The sequence below is a fragment of the Apium graveolens genome, chromosome 9, assembly GCF_009905375.1.
Source record: "Apium graveolens cultivar Ventura chromosome 9, ASM990537v1, whole genome shotgun sequence".
Classification (NCBI taxonomy): Eukaryota; Viridiplantae; Streptophyta; class Magnoliopsida; order Apiales; family Apiaceae; genus Apium; species Apium graveolens.
Window position 1 is genome coordinate 253,418,084 of NC_133655.1, and position 19,707 is coordinate 253,437,790.

The 19,707-nt window shown below is 36.8% G+C and overlaps 1 protein-coding gene across 1 annotated transcript; it reads right to left on the reverse strand.

Annotated features, from left to right (window-relative positions):
* Positions 1-7,685: 7,685 nt before the first annotated feature.
* LOC141686168 (uncharacterized) lies at positions 7,686-8,372 on the reverse strand. Its single transcript, XM_074491220.1, has one exon. The coding sequence runs from the start codon at positions 8,370-8,372 to the stop codon at positions 7,686-7,688; it is 687 nt and encodes a 228-aa protein (XP_074347321.1).
* Between the last annotated feature and the right edge of the window lie 11,335 nt (positions 8,373-19,707).

Genomic DNA, 19,707 nt, shown 5'->3' on the forward strand with positions numbered 1-19,707 from the left:
TGACTCTCAACCTCTCCTTTTGCCTGGGAGCAACCCAGCCTCTCACTCAAAAAATCACTCCCTTCCCTCAAACCTAAAAGTGATTGTACAGTTGCCATGTCCTCTACAGTTGGAATTATTCCTGTTAAGTGTGTAGAGACCATCAACGGATAGGGAATATCCGTTGAAGTGGAAACTGATGGTATCAACGGATAACTGCTGTTAAGCTTATCCGTTGAAGAACAACCACTTGTCAACGGATGAGAGATATCCATTGAAGAAGGAAAAGAGGTAGATATAGAAAGTGACATAATTATTGAATCTGTGTGGATTGATTTTAAGTGTGGTGACACAGATTCTGCAACTACATCTGAAAGAATTGGTTGATGATCCAACAAATCATCTAAAAGATGATGATCACCAGGTTTTGAGTGGGGCTCCTCCCTGAGTTTTAATGAGGGAGAATCAGGAATTGATGTGAATATCATATCCACATCTAGAGAGGGTGTTGGAGAGTTTGATGAATGGTGTGTTTCTATATTGAGAGAATGGGGCTGTGAATCCACATTTGCTGGAATCACATCAAGCTGAATTTGAGAAGGCACATATACTGGTGGATGTATCTGTGCTGTGTGTGTCCCTTGTGTGGAAACTAGGGTTTTGGCCTTCTTCTTCCTTGAAAAGGCTTGAATTGGTGAATGTGTAGCTTCAGTGTCCCTCCCTCTTTTGTTCTGTGTCCCTGGTTGGGGACTATTTTCAATAGTTACATCCTTTTGGGAGGATGCAACTAGGGATGTGCTGGACTCCTTTTGAACCACTACAGTCTTTTGAGAGACTGTGGCTTGGCTGGTTTGGGTACCACTCACCTCTCCCACCTTATCCTGGGGGGCTTTTTGATGTTCACCCCTCCCCTCACCACTCACACCCTGTTCACTCCCTTCAGGGTTTATGGTAGTTGTTACAACTGTTGTCTTTTGAGAAACAACAGAGGTAGGTTTCTTTGACTTGACTTTGGAAACTTTAGATTTGGTGGTTTGGTAGGAGCCTGTTTGGACAATGACACAGGTTCCATAGCCATACTAGAAGGCAAAGAAACATTGGGGTTGGAAATAGTAGGAGTTATAGAAACATTTACCTCACTTACCTGTGGTGCATTCATGATTGGCAAGTATACCAATGGCACCTGGCTGTTGAGGTTCATTCTCAAAAGGTCTGCAAGGACCCTTTTCTCTTGTGCCCAGCATTTGAGTTTATTATTCTCATTGGATATAACCAAACCTTCAGCAACATGGTTAGCCAATAACATAAAGAATCTAGCAAAGTAAATGTTATGTGGTCTATTAGCTTTGTTGCCTAATCTGGAACCTAATTCTAGCATAACACAGTTGCTAAAATTAAAGTACCTATCAGAAACTAGCATATAGAGCATATTAACAAGAGATGAAGTGATAGCATCAAAATTGCTAATCTTCCCAGAGAAAACCTTAATAAAGGCATCTCAAAGAAAACTCCATTCTTTCCTAAGGCCTTTCCTTCTAATACTACCTAAACTAGCAGAATCAAAAGCATAGCCTATGGAATCTAGCATTGCAGAGACATCTTTATCAGTATGTGGTGTCATGGCATTATTCTCAGGCAACTTAAAGCAAGATTGTATATCATCATAATTAATGCAATAGTCCTTACCTTTGAGAGAGAAGGCAATAGTCATATTTGTGGAGTTGAACTCTGCAGTTGTCCAAATTTCCTCAATCACTTCACAGTAGATGGTTGGGGCTTCCAGCATTGCATAGCTCAGTTTGCAGTTCTTGATGAAGTCCATCATCTTGTGATAATCAGAATGGGCTTCATTCTTTTCAACCAAGACTATGAAATTATTCTTTTCATAAACAAATCCTGTTTGAGACATAATTTTGACTACTGGTGCCATTGTTGTGAGTAGAGGTTGCAGAGAAAAACTTGAGAATTGAGAGAGAAAGAGAATGATAATTGCAAGAAAGCGTAAAGTGAAAATAAGAATTCAATTGGGCTTTTATACTTTCTTGAATTAAAACATAAATAAAATAATTAAATGATACTTTTAAGTAAGTGACAGCCGTTCAGGAATAAATAAAACTGTAGAAATTCTGAAAACTACCGTAAATACAAATACATACAACACTGTATATCTGTATCAACGGTTGAGAAAAAGAATCAACGGTTGTGACTCACTGACGTGACACATCAACGGATAAGGTAAATAGTTATCCATTGATGAACAACACCATTTTATCCGTTGAAGGATAAAATTACCAGAAATGTATTTGTCTTTCAACGGATGACGAATATCCGTTGATAGAACAATTTTGGCTTTCAACGGATAGGGAATATCCGTTGACAGGATAAGTCTTGATTAAAGCCAACTTTGTTCTTGCAGCAAATTCATTTCAGGCTACAAGACAGATTACATAGATGACATAGATTATGAATAGTTAAGCATACCTAACTCACTTACTAATTATGTGAATGTTGATTCATCAAGTGGCTTGGTAAATATGTCTGCAATCTGCTTTTCACTTGGAACAAAATGAAGTTCCACTGTACCTTTCATCACATGTTCCCTAATGAAGTGGTACTTGATATCAATGTGCTTGGTTCTTGAGTGCTGCACTGGATTTTCAGTAATGGCAATGGCACTTGTGTTGTCACAAAATATTGGAATATTGTCAACAGTCATACCATAGTCAAATAACTGGTTCCACATCCATAGTATTTATGCACAGCAACTACCAGCTGCAATGTACTCAGCTTCAGCTGTTGATGTGGAAACAGAATTCTGCTTCTTGCTGAACCATGATACAAGCTTGTTCCCTAGAAATTGACAGGTGCCTGTTGTGCTTTTCCTGTCTATTTTGCAACCTGCATAATCTGCATCTGAGTAGCCAATTAGATCAAAACCAGACTCTCTAGGGTACCAAATTCCTAGATTTGGAGTCCCCTTGAGATATCTGAAAATTCTTTTAATAGCCATTAAGTGAGATTCTTTAGGGTCAGCTTGAAATCTAGCACAGAGATATGTAGAAAACATTATATCAGGTCTACTAGCAGTTAAATATAAAAGTGAGCCAACCATGCCTCTATAACTTGTAATATCCACAGACTTTTCAGCCTTGTTTAATTCAAGCTTAGTGGCAGTGGCCATGGGAGTTTTTGCAGGTGAACAATCCATTAAGTCAAACTTCTTTAAAAGATCATAAATATATTTAGTTTGACTAATGAAAATTCCACCACTAACTTTTTTTTTTTGAAATAAACGTACTTGCATTCAATTAAACTTTCTCAGAATCAACATTACATAGAATAAAACCCGGAGCAGTTATCAACCACTCATGGTAGCCTGACATAGAATACGTAGCTGTTGCTAACAGATGTGCTACTGTATTCGCAGACCTATGACAGAACACAACTAACACTTCATGAAAGTGTTTTAGATTATCCCTACAAGCCTCCATAATCGTATCAAAATAAGATTGTCCTCCTTCCGCATGAATTGCATCCACCACCCTTTTAGCGTCACACTCAAAGATACACTTATTATTCCTCCAATCTTTCGTCCAAGACAGTGCTTCCCGGAGTCCTATAGCTTCGACTTCCCTGGGCTGCAATCTACCTTGAATCTCCTTACTATAAGCTCGAATAAAGCGCCCATGATCATCCCTAATGACACAGCCCACTCCCATCTGACCAGTTCGCACATTACACGCGGCATCAGTATTAATTTTAACCCACCCCTCAGGTGGCTTACTCCACCTATTACAGCTCCCCTGCTTCTGTCTTGTACTGTTAACAAGCTCATCCCTAGCTCGATTCCATTCTGCCAGCATACTATACGATCTAGAATGAACACCAAAACTTGAAGTGTTGATACGATTCCAGACCCAATTATTTCTTCGATGCCACAAATTCCAGCACACCAGACCAACCATACCATTCTGCTCCTTATTTCCAATTTGAAACACTCGTTTTAACATATTAAACACACTATCACTTAGTCCTACTTGAACCACATCTGCCAACCCAACCCTTGCCCACACCTCCTTTGCAAAACAACAATCAAACAAGACATGCAAGTCATTCTCCACACTTCTCTGACACCAAGAACAATTCGGGTTTATATCTACACATTTTTTCCTCAACGCATCAGCAGTAGGTAACACCTGACGACAAATACGCCAAAGAAAATTAACCACCTTACCTGGTAGATCAAGGCCCCATAATTTCTTCCAAAAAACTTTATCTGGACACTCCGTCTCTCCTCGTATCCGCCTATAACAACTCTTTACCGTAAAAGTACCCTTCTCATCAAACAACCAGAACCATGAATCCTCTTTCTCAGTTACTGGAATTGGAATCTGCTTAATCAACTCACAATCTCTATCATTGCAAATATCCTGTAAAACTTCTAAATCCCATTCCTTCCGATTTTCAGTCATCAAACCTTCAACTCTGGCTTCTTTTAATTCCTCAGGCATTTCAGTAGTTAGGTACCCATTCTCAGAGCACGTAACCAGGGCACCTGCCAAATTCTCGTACTCTTTCCATCCCCAATCCGTTTTCGACAACCTTGACGCACCACATCTTGTGCTTCCATTAGACTCCTCCAAACATAACTAGGGTTAGACCCCATCTTCGCATCCAAGAAATTTGACTTTGGAAAATAGCGAGCACGCATAAGACTCGTCACTAAAGGATTTGTCTCATTCACAATACGCCATGCCTGTTTTGCCAGCATTGCAATATTAAACTCCCTCAATCTTTTAAACCCCAACCCACCAGCCTCTTTCACTATGCACAGCCTCTCCCAGGACAACCATTTAATTCCTTTTCCCACCTCACCCTTCCCCCACCAGAAAGCGTTCATTCTCTTCTCAATCTTATCACAAACCTCCAACGGAATTAAAAGCATAGACATCCAAAAATTAGGAACCACCTGTGCAGCTGTCTTTAATAGAGTCACTTTACCCACCTTTGACAAAACCTGGTTCTGCCACCCTTGCAACTTCTGATCCACTTTGTCAGCTAGAAAAGAAAATGTTGCAGTTTTCCTTCTCCCTACAACCATAGGCATTCCCAGATACTTCCCCGAAATTTGCACTGCATTCACTCCCAATTGATCACACACCTCCCTTTTACTTTCTTCACTTGTATTAGGAGAGAACGTAACTGAAGATTTCGTATAATTTATCATCTGGCCCGAGATATGCTCATATCTATCTAAAATTCTCTTCATAGCATTAGCTTCTGTCTTATTAGCACGAAAGAAAAAATAACAGTCATCTGCAAACAACAAATGTGATATCATAGGAGCACCTCTAGCAACAGTACAGCCATGTAATACACCCACCTCTTCATTCCGTCTAATAATAGAACTGAGCCCCTCTGCACACATAATGTAAATATAGGGAGATATAGGATCCCCTTGCCGCACTCCCCGATGAGGTGTAATATCTCCAAAAACATCCCCATTCCGAATAAAACTGTACGAAACCGAGGTAATCAGTTTCATAGTTCTTGCAATCCACAATTCAGAAAAACCAAACTTAACCATCATGTTGCGAATAAAATCCCACTCCAATCTGTTGTATGCTTTCGATATATCTATTTTAAACCCAGCCATACCATTTTTTCCTTGAGACAATCTTCTCATGTAATGGTTAACTTCAAAAGCAATCAAAGCATTATCGTTCAGCAATCTTCCCTCTATAAAAGCGCTCTGCTTATCTGAGATTAAGTTCTTTAAACAAGGCTTCAACCTATTCGCCAAAACTTTAGAAAGGATCCTTACCAACACATTACAAAGTGAAATAGGGCGTAAATCAGTCATCTCCTTTGGCACTTTCACTTTAGGAATTAAACACACAACTGTTTGATTTATCCCACTTGGTAACTCCCCTGTACTCATATAGTGCTTACAAAATCGGACCACATCTCCCCCTACAATGCTCCAGTATGCTTGGAAAAATGCTGGGTTAAGCCCGTCCAATCCAGGAGACTTTTCTGGATACATAGAAAACACTGCATTATAAACCTCCTCCGTCGTTACTTCAACCCCCAACTCCATATTCTCCCCTTCTGTAACCTGATTAACCTCTTCTCTATCTGATAATTTACCATTCGAACATGAAGACATGAATAGATTAGAGAAATAATTCGTAACTACACCTTGAACATCCTCATCTGACTCCACCCAATCTCCAACTTCATTCTTTATTCTCTGAAACCCATTACTTTTTCTCCGAGCAGACGCAAATCTATGAAAATATCTAGTATTTTGATCCCCGTTTTGCAACCAGAACGTCTTAGCACGTTGTTTCCAATACACTTCCTTTTTCTCCAAAAGATTTAAGAATTCCCAACGAACCTCATTATACGTATTAATACCCACTGAATCCCTTCTAGCTCTGAGACTTCTTAGCTTAGTTCGACATTCCAAAATCTTTCGTTTAAACTCCTGACTCTGACCCCCTCCCCATTCTTCCAATTTAAGACAACAGAAGTTTATCTTATCCAACAATTCTTTACCCTGAGTCACCTCCCAACTGTTCTTCACTAGATTGAAACAATCTTTTTCCTTCACCCACACATTCTCGAATCTAAAACGCTTACTCTTAGGCACATAAACTTGTTTATTTAACATCAAATGTAAAGGCAAGTGATCTGAAGTAGCCACCTCAATAACTCGTACCTCAGCTAAAGGAAACATATCCCTCCATTCCTTAGTTCCAAAACCTCGATCAAGACGTTCCTGTACCCAATTCAACGTTCCTCTAGACCTTTCCCAAGTAAATTTTTCTCCAACAAAGCCAAGATCTATCAACCCACTATCCCTAATTACATTACCAAACCCATCCAAGCAGCTTCTGGGATGATCTCTACCTCCTCGCTTCTCATCAGCAAATAATAAATCATTAAAATCCCCAATAATACTCCATGGAAGATTTGACTTACCTGCTAAATAACGAATTAAATTCCAGGACTCATACCGCCTCCCTCGTTCTGGACACCCATAGAACCCAGTGTATCGCCACCGACCCACTTGATCATTCTCAACTTCAAAATCAATAAAATGCTTATGAATCTCCTTAATCTCACATCCTTCATCATTCTTCCAAAGCAACGCTAAACCACCACTATGACCTATAGCATCTACCACCGAGCACCCTGCAAAGTTAATCTCTTTACAAACTGCTTCAACCTTATTCTTATTCGTTAAAGTTTCAGACAAAATAATAAAATTGGGCTTGAACTGTTGTGTGATTTCATTCAGAAATCTAACTGTCCGTGGGTTGCCAAGCCCACGACAGTTCCATGCTATAAGACTCATTTGTTTAGGCGGGCCTGATCCACAGGTCCCGCCTCTATCAAGTTTTTTGGCCCACTGTTAGATTGAAGCCCAGGTACTATATCCATCTCAAGTCCATCTGTAATTTTCTCATTATCCACTCTCCTCCTTTTTGGATCTACCACAACTGAAGTATTTTCAAATAAAGTCCCGCCCGAACTGCCAGCTTTTTGATTTAGAATATCATTATCCCCTAAATTACTCTCCTGATTTTTCTGCATAATCCTCATCCCACCAACGTCCCCTCCAATCTCGGTAATCTTACCATCTATCTCCATGAATCGCGATTCCACCTTATCCCTGCCATGCACGACGGTTTCCGGTGTTACCTTTCCCCCTGTTCCTCCCCATACTTTACTACCCTCACTACCTCCCCAGGCTTTCTGACCATCACCCCCATTTCGCAACCATTTTGCCCCTGGTTTTGATTGTTTGCATTTCTAGTAGGGGCTCTCAGCCACACTCCATACGCCCTAGTTATCTCTTTACCATGATTATCATATACCAGGTTACAATCTCGCTCCGAATGCCCCAGTAATCCACAAACAAAACAGAACGTACTCAACCGTTCATACTTAAAATTCACCCAGCTCCACTCTCCCCCCTCTCTCTTTATCTTCATACGTCTTTTTAATGGTTTATTCAAATCCAATGTAACCCTTATACGCACAAACATTCGCCATCCACCATTAAAATTTGCAGAATCTGACTTCACAAATTTTCCCACAAAATTGCCAATATTCATCATAACATTCTCATAAACAAGTCCAATTGGAAGGTCATATACTTGGACCCAGATATCACTCTTCTCTAAATTAACTCCATGTGGATCTTCATTCCCTTCTAGCTTATGATAAACTAACAGACTCTGCTCAAACGTCCATGGCCCTGCATCTAACACCTTCTGCATATCCAAAATATGGAAGAACACAAAAGAAAACCTATGACCCCCCACATCATGTACTTCTATCCCTTCCTTTGGCCTCCATAACGAAGCAAGAACATTCTGCATTGCATTAAAATTAATATTCTTCTCAGTAAGAAAACGACCCACCAACACATATGTGTTCTGCTATTTACTACCCTCCCCCTCCGGAATAATCATTCATTCATCTTCCTCCTCTTCCATGGACAAACGTGCATATAGATCCTCTAAGTTTGTTGAAGACGAAGCCATATTTCAATCAGAACCACCCCGAACGCAAATAAGACCAATAAACAATAGACTAATCACTTGTCACAAAGACAAGACAAATAACCTTGCAAATATGCAAGACAAACCCTCTGTGCTATTTATTCATTTAAGTGTCTTTTTAGTTACATGATTCTTTTAAATTCCACCACTAACTTGTTTAACTTGTAAACCAAGAAAGTAAGTTAGCTCTCCCATCATGCTCATTTCATATTTACTTTGCATTAATTTAGCAAACTTTTTACAAAGCTTATCATCTGTAGATCCAAATATAATATCATCTACATAAATTTGTACAAGTATCTTAGAGCCATTAATATTTCTAAAGAAGAGAGTTTTGTCAACAGTACCTCTTGTGAAATGATTATCTAGAAGGAACTTTGACAAAGTCTCATACCAGGCTCTAGGTGCTTGCTTTAGTCCATAGAGTGCTTTCAACAGATAATACACATGGTCTGGAAAATTTTGATCTTCAAAACCTGGAGGTTGGCTTACATAAACTTCTTCCTCCAATTCCCCATTTAGAAATGCACTCTTGACATCCATCTGATAGACTTTGAAATTGGCATTAGCTGCATAGGCTAGAAAGATTCTGATGGCTTCAAGTCTGGCAACTGGAGTAAATGTTTCATCAAAATCTATTCCCTCTTGTTGAGAATAGCCTTTAGTAACCAATCTGGCTTTATTCCTTATGATAATGCCATTTTCATCCATCTTGTTTCTGAATACCCATTTTGTGTCAATGGAACTCTTGTTCTTTGGCTTGGGTACTAGCTTCCATACTTTGTTCCTTTCAAATTGGTTTAGCTCCTCTTGCATTGCTAAAATCCAATCTGGATCCAATAGAGCTTCTTCCACTCTCTTAGGTTCCTCCTGTGATAGAAAGCTACTATACAGACATTCATCTTGAGTAGCCCTTCTAGTTTGTACTTTTGATGTGGCATCACCAATGATTAGTTCAAAAGGGTGATTCTTGGTCCATTTCCTTTGAGGTGGTAGATTAGCCCTAGATGAGGTTGCCTCAGTATTGTCATGATGTGAGATAGAATGTTGATTTGTTGAAACTCCCCCTGAGTTGCTGATCCTTTGAAAGGAATTGGGAGCTCTATCAACTGATGAAGTGAATTGATTATCCGTTGACAGACTGCGATCAACGGATGCTTCATTATGAACTTCAACGGATGATGCACTTTGTCTTTCAACGGATGCTGCAATGCTTCTTTCAAAGGAAGCTGAGTTATGACTTTCAACGGATGCAGCATTTTGTGCATTATCCAAAGGCAGATTCTGAATTCTTCTTGATATGCCTTTTTCATCATTCTCACTTTCACTATCATCACAGTATATCTCAATGTTGTCAAATTTGAGTCCTTCATGATGTCCCTCATCTGTTAGTCCATCAATCTTTTTATCATCAAACACAACATGTACAAATTCCATGACAATGTTGGTTCTTAGATTGTAGACCCTATATGATTTTCCAGCAGAATAACCAACAAATATTCCTTCATCAGCCTTTGCATCAAACTTCCCTTTGTGATCAGATTGATTCCTTAAGATGTAGCATTTGCAACCAAAGACATGTAGAAAGTTTAAAGTTGGTTTTCTTCTCTTGAATAATTGATAGGGAGTCATGCATTTTGCTTGATTGATTAGAGAAATATTCTGAGTGTAACATGCACAGTTAACAGCCTCAGCCCAAAAATAAGTTGGGAGTTTTGACTCCTCAAGCATTGTCCTTGCAGCTTCAATTAGTGATCTGTTCTTCCTTTCCACCACACCATTTTGTTGTGGAGTTCTTGGAGCTGAGAACTCATGCATGATCCCATTTTCTTCACAGAACATCTTCATGGTTGAATTCTTGAACTCAGTTCCATTATCACTCCTAATATTCCTTAATTTGAAATCAGGATGATTGTTGACTTGCTTGATATGATTGATGATGATTTCACTAGCTTCATCCTTTGATTTAAGAAAATAAACCCATGAAAACTTTGAGAAATCATCTACAATCACTAGGAAATATCTTTTCCTTGAAATTGACAGTACATTGACTGGTCCAAAAAGATCCATGTGTAGAAGTTATAGTGGTTCATCAATTGCAGATTCAAGCTTCTTACTGAATGATACTTTCTTTTGCTTTCCTTTCTGACAAGCATCACACAGCCCATCCCTTGTGAATTCCACTAGAGGCATTCCTCTAACTAAGTCCTTTTTGACTAGATCATTCATTGTCTTGAAATTCAAATGGGACAGCTTCTTGTGCCATAGCCAACTTTCAACTGGACTTGCTTTGCTGAGAAGACAAGTAAGGGATTCTGCATCTGTAGAGTTGAAATCGGCTAAGTACACATTCCCTTTTCTAACTCCAGTTAGAACCACTTTATTGTCCTATTTACTTGTGACAATACAGGCTTCAGAATTGAAGGAAACAGTATTCCCTCTGTCACATAGTTGACTGATGCTCAATAAATTGTGTTTGAGACCATCAACCAATGCAACTTCATCAATGATGACATTTTCTTTTGAAATCAAGCCATATCCCATAGTGAATCCTTTGCTGTCATCTCCAAAGGTTATGCTAGGGCCAGCTCTCTCCTTAAACTCTGTGAGCAGGGTGAAATCTCCTGTCATGTGTCTTGAACAACCACTGTCCAAGTACCATAGATTCCTTCTTTGTCCCTGCACACAACAAAATCAATCAAGTTGATTTTGGTACCCAAGTTTCCTTGGGTCCAACCTTGTTAGTCTTTTTCCTAGACTTCATTCCTCCTGCATCTTTTGACTTAGGTAACTTTAGGTCAACCTTGGTCTCAGATGTGGTTGGTTGAAGTGTAGGGTTAGTCACAGAATCATTTAACACATTTGATTGAATTTGATAAGGCATAGGTTGTGCAAACATGTTATTCCACATAGGCATATTGTATGGCATTTGAGGCATACTAAATGCAGTAAAGTAAGGATTGTTAATGTATGGCATGTTTGCAAAATGTGCATGGGGATTCTGGTGAGACATAACAGGCATAGCATGCAGAGGTGACATAGACATGTTAGACATGGAGGAATTTGAAGGCATGGGAGCATTTTTAACAGATTTGCAATTATCAGATAGGTGATTAACACTTTTACAATGCACACAGCTTTTTCTAGGAGCATACCTATCAGGTGTGTAATTGTTATGTTTATTAATCCCTACCTTCCCATTTCTTTTAGATTTTCTTTTAGTTTCCTTCTTATCCTCAACCAACTTAAGCTTATCTTTTAGCTGGTCTAAAGTCATGTGTCCTATATTCACCTTACTAACATCTTTGGATGTGCTAGCTCCTTCTTTGACAAAATTCTTGAGAGTTGAATCATTCTTTTTATTTTTAAAAGAACTTGCATGTTTTAATTGATGAGCCTTCAACGGATGCTCCTTTTCTATCTTCAACGGATAACTTTCATCATCAGTTGATTCCACATCCGTTGACAATCCATCAATTAATTCTAACTTCTTTTTGTTTTTCTTCCAGGCATCCTCACAGAATGATTCAATTCCCTGGACCTTTGCAATCTGAACACTAACATCCCTAGATGTTTTCCAGGCCTTGATTACCTCTTGCTCACTTTCTAACTGTTTAGAAAGAATTTCCACTTTCTTAACAGCTTCTGCTAGTTCACTCTCAGCAGTCAGACATTTAAGTTTTATCTTTTCAAGCTCAATTACCTGATCCTCTAACACAGCATTCCTATCACTTAAAAACACATTATTCTCCTTGATCCTAGTGTTTTCTTTTGCTAGTGATTTAAGGGAAACACGCAAATGATATAATTCATTGGTCACATCATTTATGGCTTCATTACATTCATGTTTAGAAAGCTGAGAGAGATCAGTAGTAATTACCTGGTTGCTTGATGAACTAGTTTCATTTTTATCAGAATTAGCCATCAGGGCTAGGTTGACATATTCCACATCATCATCTTCATTTACCCCATCTGCTGCCCAATCATCTTGAGTGGGAAAAGCTCTTTCCTTTTGTTTGAGCAAATCAAAATACTTCTTTTTGTAATCAACTTGCTCAAATTTCTTTTTCTCAGAATTTGGCTTCCTACACTCACTTGCAAAGTGTCCACTAATGCCACAGTTGTAACATTTGAACTTTGATTTGTCCACCATGTTTTTGTTTGGCTTAGTGAACTTTGTGTTTTTCCTGAACTTCATTTTTGCAAACCTCCTGGACAGAAAGGCCAAATGTTCTTCAATATCATCAGATTCATCCTGACTGGAATTGTCTTCATTCTCAGCAACTTGCTCTTTACCCTTGCTTGATTCTGATTTGCTTGTACCAATTTTGAGACTTGGCATTGTCTTCTCCTCATTCCTGGCTTCCATCTTCTCACTGTCAGCTACAAGATCAACTGTTCCTCCTTTTCTCTTTCCCTTTTCCAACAGCTCATCCTGCTCCATTTCAAGTTCATAAGTCTTCAAAATTCCATATAATCTTTCAAGTGTGAAGTTCTTATAATCTTGAGAGTTTCTCAAAGAGACAGTCATGGGCTTCCATTCCTTTGGCAGAGACCTAAGAAATTTTAAGTTGGAATCCTTGACTTGGTACACTCTACTATACAGCTTCAATCCATTCAACAGTTTCTGAAACCTGTTGAAGGTATCATTTAATGATTCACCTTCTTCAAAGTGAAAATATTCATACTGTTGAATCAGAAGCTGCATTTTGTTCTCTCTGACCTGCTCAGTACCTTCACAGATGATTTGTACAGTGTCCCAAACTTCCTTTACAGTTTGGCAATTGATGACATTATCAAACATATCTTGATCTAAGCCATTAAACAAAATGTTCATGGCTCTCTTATCCTTGCGGATTTCTTCCATGTTTTCAATAGTCCATTCTGCTCTTGGCTTGGGAATAAACTGTCCAACAGCAACTGTTGCAGTAGCAGCTGTGGCTACCTTGTGAGGGATGTGAGGACCATTTTCAATACAGTTGATGTAGCTTTCATCTTAAGAAAGAAGATGTAAATGCATCTTCACTTTCCAGTGATGATAATTATCATTTTCCAGGACTGGAATCTTTACACCAATATCCTTCCTATTCATGATGGTAACAGGAGAGTTCTTCTGTGCACTCATGATGTTAGCAGAATAGATCTTTAAACTCTTTATATGTTAAGAGCTTGCTCTGATACCAATTGTTATTCCTAGTGGACTAACAATGAGATTTACAGAAGGGGGGTTGAATGTAAATCTCAAAACTTTTTCAAGTTTTGAGCAGTTTGTAAGGCTAAGTGTTTGAGTGATCAAATGTGTGTGAATTGCTTGGAGCTGATGCAGACAGATATATATTCAAATACAAATGTAATGAACACAAAGAACTTAAAAACTTTTCTGGTGGATTTGTTGTTCCACCAGAGATGTGTTATTTCAGAAAATCTGTGATTCAAAATTAAATCACAGCTGCTTCCTAGTACAAACTAGATGATTTTCTCTCTTGATATTTCTAAACAGCTAAGGGAAAAATTCATATCTAATTACTAGCTACTACTTGGTTTATATATAACCAAGTTTACAAGTGAAGACAAAGATAAAGTACAATAAGACAATAGTTTTCCACTTGTTTCTATTCCATTTTTATCTAGTGTAATATGGAATTATCTGTTGACTTTCCATTTTGAACCAGACTAAAAACGGCTGCTTTTTCTGCTGTTCCTGAAATAGGCTACCACATCTCTATCAATCCATGTGCCTCTGTCAGCTTTGTTAACTGTCACTATCAACTGCTATGAGACTGAGCATCCGTTGAAGCTTTCATCCATTGATGGCTTTATCCGTTGATGCTCTAGCAGTTGAAGCTTTATCCATTGAAGCACTTATCCGTTGATGGATATTATCCGTTGAAGCATTAGAGACATCCGTTGAAGCTTTGTTTCTTATCCGTTGAAGGTCTTCAATATCCGTTGACACTTCTTCACTTATACAAAATTACAAGGCATGAAATATTTACAATTAGCCCTCCTATTTGTACATCCATTAGTAGTCAACATGACTGATTATTTCCTAACAACATCTAAGAATTACAGCTTGAAACCAGAGAGTGAAATGTGCTACAATACCAAACTTATTGCTAAGTAAGGCTACTCCTTCAACGGATAGCCAAGATGGTCTTATCCGTTGAGGCTACAAACACTAGATTTCTACTTAAGTGTTTTGCTCAACTTATCATCAAACTAATACACATATTCCTAACAGCATGCTTTTTGCCTAACAAACCTCCAAGATGAGGTTCTTCTTTGGGCTTCGAGAACCTTCTGCCATGAGGCAACCTTCATATTGAGGTTCCTTTTATCTTCTTCTCATGTACCTTTCACCTGAAAATTCTCTAAACAACTTTGACTTCCATCAGCAAACTAATGTTCAACTTCGGGCCTGAAGCTCTTATGGTTTGAGGTAGATGGCCTTTACATCCATCAGCAGCTTGAGGTTCAGTTTTGCGCCTGAGACTCGTCTGAACCTATTTTCCAGATTGTAATGAGTGTAAAATGTCTTCCTTTCCGACCATTTTTCTCAGTCTTTTCTCGCCAATACCGTAACCCATGAATACCAAAGCCGTATCGTCATTTTTACATAGATTTACCAATTTTCTCCGATAAACCATGATTTTTTCTTCATTTCTTCGGCTTTTTGGACATACCTTCTTGAGAGATTGCTTCTTCTTCATGTATATCATCTTTATTCATGAAATCCCTTGTTGAGATAACATTCATGGGTTTACTTGCATGATTACCACCATTATTCTTCAAGGTACAACCATCGTCGGATATCTTTCCTCTCTAAAGATGATGATGGTCCCCTCCTTCTAGCGCAAAAAATATTGTGAGAAAAATTTGGTAACAACACCCCAAATTAATTGTGTCTAAATAAATGAATCACCCTTAATTTTTGGATGAGAATGTGGTTGTTGCAGCTGTTGAAAAGAGGTGCGACTGCAGAAGAAAAGCTGGAATTGTGTACAAAAAATGAACTGAATCAGTAGAACCAAGTAAAATGGCTGAGAAATGCCTTCTCGAACCCATCCAAATGTACTTAAAAATAATCACAATGGTTACACATGCCAATGTGTGTAAAAAATGAATATTCGAACCCCTTTGCATATTGCCTACAGACCCTATATATAGGGATCAAACTCAATATAGTTATGTAGGGTTGGACTCCATTCCTTGGCCAATAACCCACGTACTTCATAAGTCAAAACCAGTTCCAACAGTTAATCCAACTATTTCCAAGTGATTTTCTAGTATCCTTGCTCCACCAGGACACTCAAAACTTGATTAATCCATAATTAAATATAATTATCCAAAAAATTCGATATACATCCTTTAATTAGGAGTTATAACCACATTTTTAGTGGTTGGAATGCATTAGAAAGCCATTTCTTGAAGATAGAGTCCATTCCCCTTGATTTTAGCAGGTACAATACTTATTAAATACTGATTCTACCCAGGAAGGTACATCGGTACACCTGTTCCAGTACATGTCCATCCCGATCAGCTATCACAGTGTTTCCAACACTTCACCTGCCTAACCAAGGCTTCACATGCTGGGCAACAACACCTTCCATGACTATTCCTGCCTGTCCAAAATCCAGCTGAACCTCTGTTAATCAGTTTTAACTTCCTCTGATGGCCTACAGCTTCATATAGCAGGGAAAACCTCTCCTAATACGCTGTAGCTTCACATGGTACACTGCACCTTTGTGTAAATACCTCCAAAACCATCAATCTTTGGGCCAAACTTGCACCCAACCATCTCCTAATCCATCTCATTGGGGCTCAATCTCCTTATGGAAGCTCATGCAAGATTTTGGGCACAACACAAAATGTTGAGAGCTTTAATTGTGCATTGAACTCTTATAGATAACTCACTTTAAAAATTAGTCTTCTAAACATAATAAAAATACTAGTGTTTTAGTCATTTAAGATATTCTTTATGTTTTATAATAAATGTTCATTTTTTAAAAATTATGTATATTAAAAAATTTTAATACTGGTGATAAAAATATAAAAATATTCATATTTATTATATTGACTACATTAAAATATACAAAGAAATTACGATAATTTGCATGTGGTCTAGATTTCATCTTGGAAATATAAACTAAATTTTATAATTTGAATAGGGATATCGAAAGGTCAGTGGACAATTATTTTGAAATATTTTATTTTTAAAAAGTGAACAATTATTTTAAAATGGAGAGAGTAATATTTTTGTACATCAACTCCAACAATATTTATGTCTTATTATTAAAATAATAATATATTTAAATAATAATTAGAGGGAAATAAAAAGATGAAAAAAGGTGATGGGTAAAAAAGGATGGAAATAATTTTTTTTAATAAAATAAATAATATAGGGCATGTAAAGTGAGAGCTTATATATAAGGCATGTGAATGTTTTAGTGTTTTAAGCACCACTAGTTTTGAGCACTCAGGGGTCGCCTGATTCGCCAAATTACGGAATCAAGCATAAGTTTTTGTGATTTCAACTAGAGCTGACAATTTGGTATACGACACCATAAAATGATACGAAAACGAGACGATGTAAATGAATATGTATTCAGTTTTCGGTACACGGACACAAAACTACACGATACGATGGAACTCGAAATCTAAACGCGTACGGAATCGTATTTACCCTTGGATACACGACATGACACGGAAGTACACGAAATAAATAAATTTATTAATATATATATAAGATATTTATATATTCATTTATATAAATATACATGTTTTTGTAATATTATATGTATATATACATATAATTCTTATATATTTATAAAAAAATATCAAAAAATACCAATATATGTAAAAAAAAATATTTTTAACATATAAAATCTCTAAAATTTTATTGATCTAATCATATCATAACATTAACATTAATATATTCATATATATGATAATAATAGGTTGCTTTATAATGAAAATAATAAAATAATCAGAAAAAAGTTGTGTTTATATTTTAACATGATAAGTTGTGGTCGTAGTTTAGGATGATAAGGACGCTATATAATATTTTAGCAATTTAATAATTTAGTAAATGTAAAAGACTGTTTTTAATACCCAAAATGGGGGATAACCGTTGAACTAAATTATATCCCTTTCGATTATTATATTATAGTATAGAGAGTATAGATTTGTAAAATTATATCCACAAATATAGCATTTTATTTATATATATATTTATTTATTTATTTACATTCATACACAAAATGTACACAAAACATACACGAAACGATGGGTTATGAATATGTATTTACCATTTAGTACACGAATGTTAAACGTGCCGGATATGTGTTTGGCATTTAATACACAAAAACGGAAGAATACGACACGAAAGTATACGAAATAATACGAATTGTCAACTCGAATTCCAACCCTTACCTGACGTATGGTTCGAGAAAAAAGAATTTGATACTTATTCGTCAAATCCCACGAGTTTTTCGTACCAAAAGAGGGGTGGGTACGAAGTAGGGTAATGAGAATCAGCTTTAATTCTAGTATTTTGATTTCTATTTAATTATTTGAATGTAAATGTTTAATACCAAATTAAATCTTTAAACCAAAAATATAATAAAATAATAATAAAATTAATATATTTAACTAAACTAAAATTATTGATTTTTTTAAATTATAAATATATATTATAACATTCAACCAAACACATATCTCAACTCTACTCTGATATGATTCTTGATTTTAACCCGATATCATATTTTGAACCAAACAACTCGTTAATTATATATTAACTATATATTTATAGTGATAGACTTGATGTAAGTAGTAAGTACTATCAAAGCTCATATAATTGATCATTCAAAATCACAATCAAATTCCAATAAAAAAGTCACAATCAAATGCAGATGGCATCTAAAAACTTATCATAAATTAGTCACAAGAGTTAAAAACTTTATTATACATCATAATTATTGATTTTTCTTTTACGAATTCTAAATACTCTTATATTTTTTATTTTTTTATCGTAGTTAACCCGCAGCCGCTACCCTTCGGGTGCGCACTGGTTAAACCCTACGGGCTCACCCAATAGCCTCTGAATCAGGAGGAATAATCATAAATTCTCCTCTCGTGGGATTCGAACCTGTGATCAAAAGGATAGTTATCTCCTCTTTAATCAACCGAGTCAACCCTCACATGCGAAATGTTACTTAAATTGATGAGGTCTTAAATTAAAAAAAATTATTGGGGGTATATTTCGTTAAGATTTTAAAAAAGAATTTTGGACGTAAAGAGTTTAGGAATATTCAATTTGAATTTGAAAATAATTTATTAAAATATAAAGTTATTTGATTTATTTAATTTCAATTTTGTAAAGTAGTTCAAAATTTGGGATAGTCAAACGGGATTTTAATACCAACAAATGGTGGTGAAAACGGAAAAGGTTGCCAGAGTGATGGAGGTCCTGACTCTGTCACGGAAGACCAACAATTATCCTCCTATGTTCAATTATAAAATAGTAGTTATCCTCCTATGTTCAATTATAAAATAGTAGTACGGATCAATTATATTTAATCAAAAAAATTGTACTGTTATGTACTTAACATTTAACACTTCAAATTCTTTGATTGTTACACTATATCCTCCTTGAGCTCGTCCAATGTGTAGCCATTTTTTTTGGAAACTATTTGTTGCTGAGATTCTGATTTTAATAATTTAACTATCATAATAGTCTTGGTTGATGCCATGGTCTGATCAGTTTATCAAAACCTAGTTTTCGTTTCGTTTAATTCTGTTCTATTAGTTTATTCATTGTTTTTTGATTCCAAACAGTTTGGTTATTGAATACATGGTTGGCACTCAGACCCCAATACAGGAAATGGAGAAAAGTTTTTCACGATTCAGGTTGGAAGATAAAGAGGAGGGGGGTTTTCATACGAGGAAAATGCAGAGGAGCTTTCTAAAATAGACATCAGATGGTGTTTAGTTGGATGATTCCTTACTGAATCGCCAATTGATTTTCAAGCAATGCGGCATAGAATGGCATCACTTTGGAGGCCAGGAAAGGGAGCATACATTAAGGAGGTGGATAGAAATAGATATATATTCCAATTTTTTCATGAGATCGACATTGCTAGGGTAGTTGAAG